The 13,271-nt window shown below is 41.2% G+C and overlaps 1 protein-coding gene across 11 annotated transcripts in view; it reads right to left on the bottom strand.

Moving 5' to 3' along the window:
* Positions 1-13,271, bottom strand: part of PCDH15 (protocadherin related 15) — a 597,589-nt gene that overhangs the window by 122,167 nt on the left and 462,151 nt on the right. For all 11 annotated transcript variants that reach the window (XR_011904016.1, XM_072339847.1, XM_072339849.1 and 8 more), the window contains 3 exons: positions 10,487-10,619; positions 5,511-5,590; positions 1,656-1,749 (listed from right to left, as the gene is read on the bottom strand). Coding sequence is in view for 10 of the 11 variants with exons in the window: in XM_072339847.1 (XP_072195948.1) it covers positions 1,656-1,749; positions 5,511-5,590; positions 10,487-10,619 (307 nt within the window). In the remaining variant the exon portion in view is untranslated. The remainder of the gene's footprint in view (positions 1-1,655; positions 1,750-5,510; positions 5,591-10,486; positions 10,620-13,271) is intronic.

Below are 13,271 nucleotides of genomic sequence, written 5' to 3' on the forward strand. Positions count from 1 at the left end.
TGAGATAGAAAAAGAATCCATGAAAAAAAAAACAACAAACAACAACAAAATGATTAGAACACCAAAGGTGTAAGGTGCACATAGCAAAGGCTTTTCATGTGCAAAACTGCATTCAGACAGACTTCAGGGATGGCAACCGGAGGAGTTAGTTTGGAGAATATGGGGGTCGAACAGGAAACTTAAAGCAGTTCTTCAATCAACAACTGTCCTCTTGTAGGCATTAATTGAACTTTTTAATACAGAGGATCCCGACGATAAGCTGCAGGTGAATTAGATGGGAGAGCATGAGCTCTGTAATCATAGGAACCTCTTCCTAAGGAGACACCATGTTTTTTTTCTGATTTAAACTAATTAAAAAGAAAAGGTCTTCCAAGAAATTTCACTGACACGTAAACAGGCATCAACATCATTAGTGAGAACAGTCTGCCATGTTAGCAATTCAAAATTAACACGAATGCTCCAACATGGGACGACCTGCCTAAGGTGGATAGAAAACAGACTGAGCTCAGAGCTGGAGAGAATCCAGCAGAGATCTATAAATACAATGTGGGACTGGAGCAACTCCCTTAGGAGGGAAGGCTGAGAGCCCTGAGGCTGTTCAGCCCAGAGAGCAGAAGACTGAGAGGGGATCTTACCAATGCTTATCAATACCTAATTGGTGGGAGCCAAGTGGGTGAGACTAGACTGTTCAGTGGTGTCCAGAAACAGTATGAGAGGCAAAGGACACGATCTGAACACAGGAAGTTCCAAATGATGAGCTTTATGCTAGCACTGAAGAATCACTACTACCTTCCACTCATGGCATAATGCCTCTTTAGGTGGTAATTGTTAGGGAACCCAAAACCCTGCCTTCTCTGGCCCTCAGTAGCCTTTCTATGCATGGAATGGTATTTTAGCAGCGTAACATAGTCCAAAACCAAAAGCAATTTTTTTATTTACATTGTCGTATTTCACAGCTGGAAAGCAAATGAACTCACAGCTATCAAGCTATCGAGACCATTCTTGGTAATAGTTCACAAGTAACAAAACCAAAAACATTAAGATGAAGCACTCGAGAGCTGCAGCCAGCTTTTTATTGGAAACAGAGCAGGCTCTGTTATAGCTGCTCTGTATCTCCATGGAAAAATAGAATGGCTCTAAAAAACTTTATAAATAACTTGGAGGAAAAAGAACCTGAACAACTACTGAGCAGGAAGGCAAATCTTTGCAAATGGAAGTAGCTGAAGTAGGCCTGTCAGAGAAATAACACACCAGATTTTTCTTCTGCAGCAGTCGAGACAGGGTGAGCAAGGGTCCAAACACAGGAGATTTACTGATGGCTTCTGAACAAAATGGCAAAGATTTTTCTGTTTCAACATTAAAGCTGAACACGGGCTTCTGGAACAGCCCAGGTAACACAGAGGTGTTATTTGGCATCTTTCCTATTAAGAGTAATTTTAAGGTCACATACTTAGAAACTTCTCCACCTATGCTATTATTCCATGGCCTGAGTCCAGAGGAGAATGGCTGCGCTGCGTTTATCTCGCATGACCTCGCTACGGTACATTCCCCACGCTGACACTGCTGTAGACTTTTAGATACTACAGGTGGACTATTTCAAGTATCTGGCTACATACTGTAACAGCCCATTTCTTCATCTTTCAGAGGAAACTCACCCCATCTGGTCTGCCATCCGAGGCTGTAACGATCAGAATATAGCGATCAGTGCTTTCTCTGTCCAAGGGCTTTCCTAAGGCTAGCAGTCCAGAACTAGTAACAAAACAGAAACACAAAACATTATCAAAATGACAGTTTTTACATTTCTATGAGCACTTTTGTTCCACTACTTTGCATTACACGACTTTTTCTCCTTGAGCAAGTTAATAAGCTTTTAAAGCTTTATTGCAACTGAAAGCATGCTTTGTATAGGTAAAAGCTAATAAAAATGATGAGCAAATTTCCTTGCTTTCTGCTTCAACACGTGTGTAATTCAGGACTAAAATAGCAACACAGTCATATACAGGATTACAGATATATAGTCCCACAAAAGGCTCAAATTTGTTAGGAATCTTCAGTGCTGTAATAAATGAGAGAGAACCAAAAGCAGTCTATCAATCACAGAGGAGTCCCAGCAGTGCTGACAGGATTACAGCACTAAACTTTGGGAATACGAGACGGACGGTTATAAATATGAATCTCCTCAGAGTTTTATAGGAAGAGGCTACTTACCTGCATGTTGCATAACTGCAATAAAGTGCTGCTACGAGCTAGAGCTCTTTCAGTGCAAGCACAGGACTTAGTATGTTGCCTAATAATGAAGTATTAACACAGGCATGGATGTTGTGGAGAGTAAATCACGATATTGTTGCTATTGATGCTCATTTATGAAGAGAAAGTGATGAAAGGCAATTTGGAGGCCATAAACACAAGGAATAAAATCAACAACGAATTGAAGCGCTGCTTCAAAAGTGGAGCAAAATCCTGTAAATCTGCATTAAGCAACACGGACTTCACCTGTCGGATGAACTGATTTCCTCCTGCAGAATTCTGAGAGCTACGTGGAGGTTCTTTAGAGCAAGACAGGGACAGCATTCTATCGCAGACTCATCTGTTCTGACTCAGGAAAGAACAGAAATGTTCTGCTGAGCTAGCAGTCCTGTCTAAGCAAGCTAACCTCAGCTCAGCCTTCCTGGAACAACTGATCCTCCCATCACCAGTGCTAAAGCCATGTTTTTTATTAACTGGTTTTTGGACGATGCATTTTGAAACTCTATGATAGCTCTAATGTTGCTCCTCTGTGAGTACTCAGCTAGGTACGGGGCAGCACAGATGCAGCAGGAGTTGAAGTACAGAATGACACGAGATGCCCTGGGCTACAAGCAATACACCAGTGGTCACAGCGATACACAGACCAAGGGGCTGCACAAAGTCAGTATGGAGTCACATAAACAACAAGCAAGCATCTGAATATGTAAAAACACAGCATATATATTAAGGTCAGGTATAAGCCAGATTTCCACAGAGATGGGGGAAAAGATGTATAGTACAGAGCAAGTTACCAAACAAAACAATTATTATCCAAGAGTGAATAGGAAGAAACCATGAACCTCTTCCTCCTCCTCCCACTGCAGGACTTCAGATTCTGAAGACCCAGCATATTACCTTGTTCCAGAAGGGTAAGCAAAAGTCCAGAGAAATGGACAGATACTGAAAGCATGGGTATACATTTACATATCTTTATATATATGTATAGGAATAAAATATCCCATGAATATATGTGCATGAAGCAATAAACCTATCTCTAGCAATTCTCTTATTTTCAGGTGTTTTTGCAAATCTGTTAGCCACAATAATAAAACCATCATACTTCAGTATTTTGTCAAGAAAGACCATAATAAAACACGAACAGAATATTGTTTCTTAGGAAAGTAACAGTGAAAGAAAAAAACACCACGACACACTTAAAAGTATTAATTCATGAAAGAACCAAAGGTGAATGGGGAGTGAAATACTGACAACAAATAGCTCTTTACTAACACTGACCTACAGCTGTATGCATCTGTGTCAGTTTTTGCAATACTTTTGCGCTATCCTATACTGCTTTATCAGTCTTCTCCTTTCTACTACTTGAGCAGGAGCTGATTTATACAGACCCCTGAGTTTAAATAACGGATTCAGATGCACTTGCATTCATTTAACACTCCAGTTTTCAGTCACCACTTTCTCTGCTATGGAACATTACAGGGCACTGAATCAGTACAGGTTGTGATAAAGCTGTTTTACCAAAGGAAAAAACTCAACCATTACATGTTCCTCTGACTGATTTCTAGATAAAGGAGATATAGTAGATTGATGTACCACTGACAACATTTGCTACACATGCTGCTAGGTGGGCAGCTATACAGAGAATAACTGAAATGTTGCATGATGCAAGAAAATAATACAGGTGAGAGAAAAGGAGAGGTGACAGAGTCATGTTCATGATCACTGCTTTGGCCCTGAAGTAACTAAAAATGCATCAATCTTTATGTAAAAACATCTAATGTAGCCTTCACAAGCCAATCACAAACTGCAAGCTTTAATATTAATCCCGTACTTCAAGCTTCCCTCTAGGCATTTCAGCATTTACAAGGAAATGTGTGAAAAGCTGAAGAAAACCTTGTACAAATATTGCAGGACAAGACACGTAAGGATAACAGAAAGGAGAAAACACTTCGAAGAGCACTAAAAGGCAACAAGAGATCAAAAGATGTGGAAAACTGCTGCGTTTGTGCTAAAAGCCTCAAAGCACCACGACCTTCAGACATGTGCATAAAGGGATGTGAGGCCAGAGACCACACCAGTGTTTTCTTAACTGTTTTCTGACTCAATTCGCGGCTGTGAATTCATGTACTATCTTTAACAGCTTGACTCCACACTGTTTAAATCCAAAGCTGGACAATCTAGAACTCTCTAGACTACTCTCAATACAGTGGGTTTGGCAGGGCCACCCAAAGATGCCCGGAACTTGTGCCAGTCTCTTTGGTATGGAGAACTATTGGGATTTTGATGACACAAAACAAAAAGTGCTGTGCTGAACACAGGCTACTCAGAACAGCTGCCTGCTGAGTAACTGCCCCTTGGAGCACCTCCACTGAAATCAGGTGCACTCTCCATTACTCGAGTTGCAGAGGTCAAAGAGTATGACTAACCAGGTTTCTCTGCTCTGACACCCAATCTAAATCTTCCTTCCTTGAGCTTAAAAACTATTTCCCCTTGACCTATCACTGTCTAACGTTGTAAAAAGTCAATTCCTTACCTTTTTACAATCGCCTTTTAAATACCAGAAGGCTGCAAGGAGGTCTCAGAATTACTCAGAATATAAGGAGCCTTACAATCTCTCCCTTATACCAAACAAGGAGAGTTTTTACTATTATGCCCACGCTGCAAGCAAGTCTCAGCTTACGTCTGTCCCACCACCTACCACAGGATGTCAGCTCACCACCCTCCATTCCGCCTGCAAATAAGACAGATACTCTGGAATATAAATAATAGTTGCTTGTGTAAAACCAAAGAGATGAGGCAGACACAGACCTACACGGAGCTTTGTCATGTCCTGAAGTACTCTCTCTTCCCCACACTAAAATGGTATTCAGTTTAAGGAAAAAACAAGGTTATAAAACAACGCTCAAAAGATTTTTCCACCACAGACCAAAATTCTTGAAGGAAGGTGGGAATCTAGAGCAAAAAACGTACCTGTCATTAGTCAAGAGCTGACAAGTGTAAAGGGTTTTAATTAATCCCCGGTCACTCTTTTAAATAGAAAATTTCCACCTCAGTAGGCTTTACCTACTAAAGTGTTTAAAATAAATAAGCAGTCCCCTGTGAAAAATTCCTGAGTACAGTAGCATTCACAGAGCTCTCATTAGTGTCCAAGGACACTAAGGAAAAAGCTGAATACATCTGATTACAAGCCTTTCGTTTTGCTCTCAGCCCACATACTCATTTGACTGGAAAGTTACGGGTCTATATCATAAGGCTTCTCCACTTACCTTTGAGAAAGATTAAAAACCTGTTGCGGATCTCCATTCTCAATGAGGTATCTTATAGGGTCACCCTCTCTATCAAAAGCCTGTAGGAAAAAAAGGAGATAAAATGAAGTCAGTTACAAAGCTTTTCATTCATCCTTTCGATTTATTAACTGGAAAATTAACCCCTGAAGTTCCACTGAAGTTCTCCACAGGAACAATGCTGATTTCTAAGGCAGTACTGATCATTACACATAAGCTGCTTACGATCAAGCTGTAGCACATCAGAATTCTTATCCTGCGGAGGAACAACAATGTCCTAAAGACAAACTTCCAAATCATTACTGCATGTGAGCACGCAGCTATGCAGTATGAATCTCAAGCTTTAATCCGTGTGGGTGTATCAGTATCCACCTTGCACCTTGACTTCTTTCTTGGGGGATGAAAATCGGGATAAGGACTTAGAAAAGAGCTATTAGCATCATCAAAGCAATCCTGGTCCATTTACTAGATGGCAAAAGAACTTCAAAGTTGAATAAACTACTTGTGAAGATAAGCTTCGGCTAATCTGTTTCCCAAAATCATCATGAATATTCCATGTAATTGCTGGTATTTTTTTTGTCGTGTTTGCACATACCTTTTTCCCCAAAAGACTATTAGGTGCTTTCCAGAGAAAATACCATTTACTGAACTGCATCACATCCAGCATTCAAAATACAAAAGTGACAGGAAAAAACAATAAGCTACGAGTATTGCAAGAAGGCTGATCAACAAGTTCAAGGCACATAGGATTTATAGGAGACACGTCAGAAATAAGAAAGGTAAGGAGAGAAAGTTTTCTCGTGTTTCTCATCTTTCAACAGCCGTTTTCTTCCTTATCTAGTTTTCTTTAGGAATTTGCTATAGACCACAGTCAAGGACCGTGTACCTTTGGGCAACCCACCAAAATACAGTTCTTAAGGTAAAAAACATACAAAACAGAATCATCAAAACCTCCCAACCCAACTCCCCATCCACAAAGATGATAAGCAACGTTCAAGTTACAGGAAATCCGAGAAGTGTGGAACCACGTCAGAGAGTAAAAGCAAGAAGGATGATGCTGAGCAGGTCCAAGGGCTAACACTTTGCATCCCAGCTGCAATCAAGCAGGTAACAAAACGAACTATGGCAGCAAAGGGGTGAAATTTCAAATTAGAATACGGGAAGAACAACACAGCGCATATGTACATAAACAGAGCTTTCTCAAATCATCTGCTGAAATTACACCCTGATGAAATTCATCCTAGTGTATAAAAACATGGGCTGGAGCAATCTCAAAGCCATTAGTAGTTTTCTTTGAAAACTCACAGAGGACACAAGTGCTGAAGGGCAAACGCGAGCTACATCTTTCACAAAGGAAAGAGGCAGGAAATCACACAGCAGACAGGTAGAGCTCAATTCCCAGAAAACAGCAAATAATCAAATTACCTGTAAGCACCCAAGATGACAATATGGAGATGGATAACAGCAAGGCTAAATTTCTCAAGAGCAGAAGACGTCAGAGCAATCTAATTTTCTTTCATAACAGGACAACAAGTCGCGTAAGCAGGGGGAAAACAAGGAATGTAAAAATGCATCCTTGCCAGTGTAGGGCTTTTTTACACTGCCTTATGTGACACTGTCACAAACAAGTTATGAAAACATTATGACCATGTAGAAGGTGGGTTTAAGCTGTAATTAAGCTGATTATGAATTAAGGTTCAGACAGCATCGGATAGCATTTAATACTGCAAAGGCGTGTATACTTCCAGTACTGATCCATGTTTTTATTAATGCTATCGGAGGCATCGGTTTATGAAATCCATAGACAGCACCATGAGACATGAGGTACCAGTGCATTAGATGGCGTCAGCAGAATTCTGACAACCTTACAGGGAAGACAGGAAGGGACAGGATTCTGCTTGGTAAAAACAAGGAAAAAAAGCTGTTAATCAAGAGTATGAAAGCTCACAAAGATTAGAAGTAGAAAATGTGATCAGAGAGCACCTATGAGGAACCACACTGCTGCTTCTGCCTTTAGTGATCCTTTCCATTCTTTCCTATCAGGGTATTCTCTTGTCCTTACTTCCAGAAGATCCTCTCTCCGCTCACATATAAGAATCTCTCAGAGGTTTATTTGTGATCTACACTCATTTGTAACAAGATGGGGTCACTCAGAAAGACACTCAGAAATGAAAGACTGAAAATAATAGCAAGTTATTAGTATATAAGAAAAAGATTTAGAATCTGCAGTTCAGAAAACAACATCCTACATCTACTGTATCTAGGTCAATTGAATACAGTGACTTCATACACAGTACGTGTTGCCTCTTGGTTTGGCACCACACCTGGACCACAATAACAGTCCTACCTCTGTACTGCAGACTCCCAGAAAGATAAGATTTGCATATTTTAATTAACGTCTGGTAAAATGCAAAGCAATAAAGTCTCCCAGGCATGCAATAAACTCGGGTTTATTTACAAATTAATACAGAGAAGATCATTTAATACCACATTACTTAATCTCAACTGCTGTTAATTAAAGCACCGATCACAACCAATGGGGTATGTTATAAAGTAAATAACGCATACGTAGGAAATAACGTTAACCTTCCTTCATCAACATTACTATAGCAGTAAGACCACTCATGAAATTAAAAGTCATCATGAAAATTAACACGTGACATCTGTAAAAGGTTTGGAAGCTGGTTCTATTAACCATTTAGAGGCAATATCCCCAGCTACTGTTAAAATTCCACAAAAAACAGTGGATGACTAACAGATAGCCTCACCTGGAAAAGACAGCAGAAGATTTCGAAAGCTTAAATACTAAGTTTATGAATGTTTAAAATGTCCTGGCCAATTTTATGCAGGAAATAAAAAGGAGAAAGACAGAAATATACTCCACACAATAAAAGTCCTTTAATACAGATGAGTATATTAATGCAGAATGAGGAAGCTGAGCTAGCTCTCTAAAGACAGAGCATCTGCTTTCCACGTCCAGGACCATCATCACTCCTGCAAGAGAAACTGCACTTGACAAATCCTGAAGAGATAATGCTACACACAGCTATCATTTAAAAATTAAGTATTTTCCATAAGCAAAAAGCTCATGACTGAACTCAATTCAGGCATTCTGCACTGGTAATAAGATAAATCTACGCTGCAGTAACAATAACCAAAAGACAGCATTTTCTGTGCAATTTCAAAGCTCTTAAAACTGATGTATTTCTCTCTTTCCCAAACAGGGTAATTGGTCCCTTCTGGTCATTGTGGCCATGTGGCAAGAGAACAGCCACTGCTCTATCACCAACATCCTGGCTGGGCCCTGGCCATCTCCCAGGCTTACTCAGCATACCTTACACCACGGTTCATTTGAAAACAGGGCCTAGGCAGAACACTTGGTGGTATGTTAAACATGAATGAAGACAGATTATTCCAACAGTGCGCTTCACTTTCTAACCACATCCGAATCACAAAAAATCCTGAAATACTAAAAACCGCAGAGGCTTTTCTGCTGCCTCTGAAGACTACTCACATCTTTGGCCACACATTCTACCACCTGCCAAGTAAACATATGCGTTTCTGCTTATCAGCATGCTCCTGATTCTCCTTTTTCTTTCTTGCTTCCAAAAGCAAGCAGCTCCCCACCAGTGTGGAGAAGGCTCCTGAGCAGCATGGACATCCAATTCTGAACTCACATTAAAGGTGCGCCAGCAGCTAATTTCCAGTATTGAGCTAAATGAGTCATCGTCCCTCAGCACAGGTGACATCAGATATGCCATCCATAGTCATCTTGAACTTCCATCAGTTTTCAGCAGGCCAGTGAAACTCAGGCAATCACCCGCACCAGTGACTCAAAGTTCCTTTATTTCACACCCTTTGGGCCAGATCATTTATTTTCTGTGTATTTACTGAATGCATCAAGTACACAGAGCCAAACACCTCAGCTGATACGGACTGATGCTAATGCCACCAAGTTCATTTCAGTAGAGCTACACTGACTTAAAGCAGATACAGGCTACTGCTCCATATGGTTCTGTTTAGCTCAGGTATCTCCAAGTCCTTTGACTGGCTTTGTATAAGATCCAAATATGGAGAGATGAAGAGAGAGAAAGTCAAGCTCAGGAGAGCACGCTGCGCTGAGTTTATTGCTTTAGACTCAAGACCATAATTGTTTCATAATAACATTAATGCCCTGTTTCCTAAAAACACATTGAAAGAATGGTAATTTCTCTGTCCACTTTGCACAGCTGGCTTTCAAGACGCAGCAGCACAAAGCACAAAAGCTTGGGGAACAGTAAATAAGCCAGCAGAAATCTGATACATTAACTGTGCAGCACCACATGGAGAAACAATGTGGGTCTGCAAAACAGGTTAATGCAGCATTATTTATCAACAATACTGGATTTATGTGTTTTCACTGCTTCCGCCTGCAGAGCTATTTTGGGAGGGGTAGCTGCTCAGAATAGAGATGTTTGTAGAAGGAGGCATTGAAAGCTGCTTTTTGTCAGCCTGCCGCAACAGCTGTTACATGCTCTGAGGGGAGGTAAGCACAGTAAGCACCTCCTCTGGATACTTTTCAAAGAGTGTCAGGCTAAAGAAGGCTAAGTGCCAAAAATCTTCCTGATCTTCAATGGGAATAAGGTGCAGAAGTTCACAAGTTCTTCTGCTTTGCTGGCAAACGTATATAGAGATTCTAACACACAAGAAACACAGTTTTTCTCAAGTTTTAAGCCATTCATGACATTCTTTACCTCATCCCATGCGTAGCCTGTGGTACCTTTTAGTACATTCAGTGCCAGAAAAAAAAAGCTCTTCCAGAAACATCCGAATCAGTTTCCTATATGGTATGTGTAAAGTGGTTATTTATTGACTAATCAACTAGTCAACCTTCCCCATGACACCCAAGGACTGATTTCTGCATGGCACGGTCACAATCAGAAGGAACATGGTGAAGGCTTACAGGGAAGCTTCTGTACCTGCAGGTTTAACAAAATGGCTCCAGTCCTCATGGCCTCGCTGACTTCCAGGCTGTACATCAGCTGCGGGAAGCGGGGAGGGCTCTGGTTGTTGGGTGGAAGGACCTCAATATAAACAGTAGTAATAGAGCTCCTGCAGTGAGACAAAAGAAGTACGAGTCGAAGTCAATATATCAGCAAACACAAGGCAACCAACGTCTGCCTTATTCTTTGTGTGTTATGCAAGTCTAACAATCTCCCCTTGCTCCTTTAAAAGCTTCAGGACTTATTTTTTCATTCCTCATCAACAGGAAAACAGGGTTGTAACATTAACAGAGGAAAAGCTAAATAATGACTTTTAAAAACAAAACTATAAAATGTTGCTCCATTCATCATGTAAAAAGAAACCCTTGTAACCCTTTCGCCCTCTAGAAGAGAACAAATCCTGATGATAACTCCTTCAGCTAAGCACAAGGTCTCCTTGTTGCATCCCTGTCATGCTACAGCTAGCTTCCTTCCTTTCTAAGAGAGGGAACTGAAAGCACTGTTGTAGAGGTAATACTGGGAGAAGGCTGATGTATACAAGCAGGCTGCATCAGTGCTGTGGTTTATGTGGATAAATCAGGTGAGTTAGCCATGGCAAAGAAGAGGCTTCAATGCCACTGAGGAGACATGGCAAACCCAGACTGTGCTGAGCTGCTAACACCAGTGTAAAACAAAATGCATCCCAGTTTGCAAGCTGAAAGCTCTCCTGGGTACCTTGAGACTTGCTACAGACCTCACACAACTATGCTGTAGACACTCAACTGCTCTGAAATTGAAAGATTTGGCTTAAAGGTACCTTTCTTCTCCCCCCATCTTCCAGCAGCAGGATGACAGGTTGATGGGTGGGGTGTTCAGCTGGCAGCAGGGACTGAGGTGCTCTAAGGAGACCATGGGGCTGCCCCTGCTGCCTCCAGAAGACCATGAGTGGTTCTGGAAGGTCCCGAATTGGCCATCCAGCAACTGGGCATGTCAACCACCTGCATCTGAGCAACACACTGCACTGCAGTGAGTCTCCAAGGTTTAACAGCGCTAAACCACAATGCCTTCCCAAACTTCCGTCAGTGCCCAGCAGCCCTGTTAGCCATGGGCAATCTCAAGCTTCTCATGCACAGAGGTGCCGTGGTGCCTAACCAAACCCAAGCGTCTCTGGAGCACATGCTGGGTTCACTTGCTTCTACTAACACAGGGGATAAGAAATCTTGCTGCTTTGGTCCTATCAGCCAGCTCCTTATTCAATGTAATCACACTCGAAACAAGTATATATAACCTGCACTGAAATTCATCATCGAATGACAAAGCCTCACCATCCATCACATCAGGCAGGATTTAAAAAGCTGAATTTGCTGACTAGAGGCTCAATGGATATAAACAAATCCAGCGCATTCAGGGGAAGATGGACACTTACAACTACAGTTGATTACTCAGCGTAGGCTACCTTGTTACAAATGACAGTCACTTTCTAGAACTCCCTGCCTTCTCGTCTATGACACTTCATCATATCCCACTAATCCTTCTGAGTCAACATTCCTCACTTACCCTGCTGGAGTAAAATAATACTGTCACCAAATGATCAAAACCAGATACAACACATGAACAGACTAAATACCACTGGAGAACCCAGACTGTGTTTTCTCGAGATAGCTGGTGACTTTGTTTGATATACACAACCAAACCGTTGCGTTTTTCTTCCACAGCTGAACATCTAATAAAAAATGGCTGTTCTTTATCACTTTCTCCCAACTCTGCTACATTTCAATAACGCCCAAGCTGATTCACTGGCCATCAAGCTCCTTAAAAAATGGCTTCTGCTCACCACAGTGGTAAGCAAATTCTCATCAAATCTTTAAGATAAGCTGAAGAAAGTAAAATACTTGCAGTCTGCAAACTAGAAGCAGCATAGGATTAAACAGCTACTTTTTAGTTTATTTTATGTCAGGTGGTTGGTACAATCTACACTGTTATGGAAAAAGGGGCAGAGCTGACAATACTGCAAGGACAGCTGAATACCCTGAAACAAGAACAGAGCAGAGGAATGGAAAAATGTTCACAAACCCACAGATAAACGTGGAAATAGAGGTTTTACTCCACTCCAGATAAATGGTAATGCAAAGAGAACACAGCCAACAAACCACAGAGACTGCATCACCAACTCTGCTTCAGCTCTGCATGCTTTCCACATATAATTATATTACATAATATCTAATGAATATATTCACATATATGTGGGCCAACTTCTCTCTGGCCTATCACTGCATGATCAAGTCAAATAGAAAGCATCCTTTTCTTGTTATAGATAGAAAAATGTTAACAGTGCTCCACAGAAAACCTTGTTTTATGCACAGATACGTGTCAAGAATTGAACGTGCCTTGAGAAGGACATAAAATATTTTCATTCACAAAAGCACTCAGAGAGGCTACAGAACTACTGCTCTTAAGCCAGCTTTCAAAGTGAGCCCTGGCTTTGTGCAGAAGCAAAGGGATAGCTTCAACTCAAGTCAGTTCACATGTGACTACAGTCAACCTGGAACGTTCTGTATTACAATGCAGAACTGGAAAGAAATGCTTGATTATTTTAAGTTACATTAAAATCCTCACCATGCTTATTTATTTCCCAGAGAACAAGCCTTCCTCCCTGCACACACACAGTACCTGCCCAGACCTGGCCCACTCCTAGGAGTTTCAGCTATTGGGTACTGCCTTACCAAGGCAATGGCAAGACACCTAACGCAATGTGACGGTTCTGTAGATGAAGTAGCAAGAA

Source organism: Excalfactoria chinensis, chromosome 6 (genome assembly GCF_039878825.1).
Source record: "Excalfactoria chinensis isolate bCotChi1 chromosome 6, bCotChi1.hap2, whole genome shotgun sequence".
NCBI classification, from domain to species: Eukaryota; Metazoa; Chordata; class Aves; order Galliformes; family Phasianidae; genus Excalfactoria; species Excalfactoria chinensis.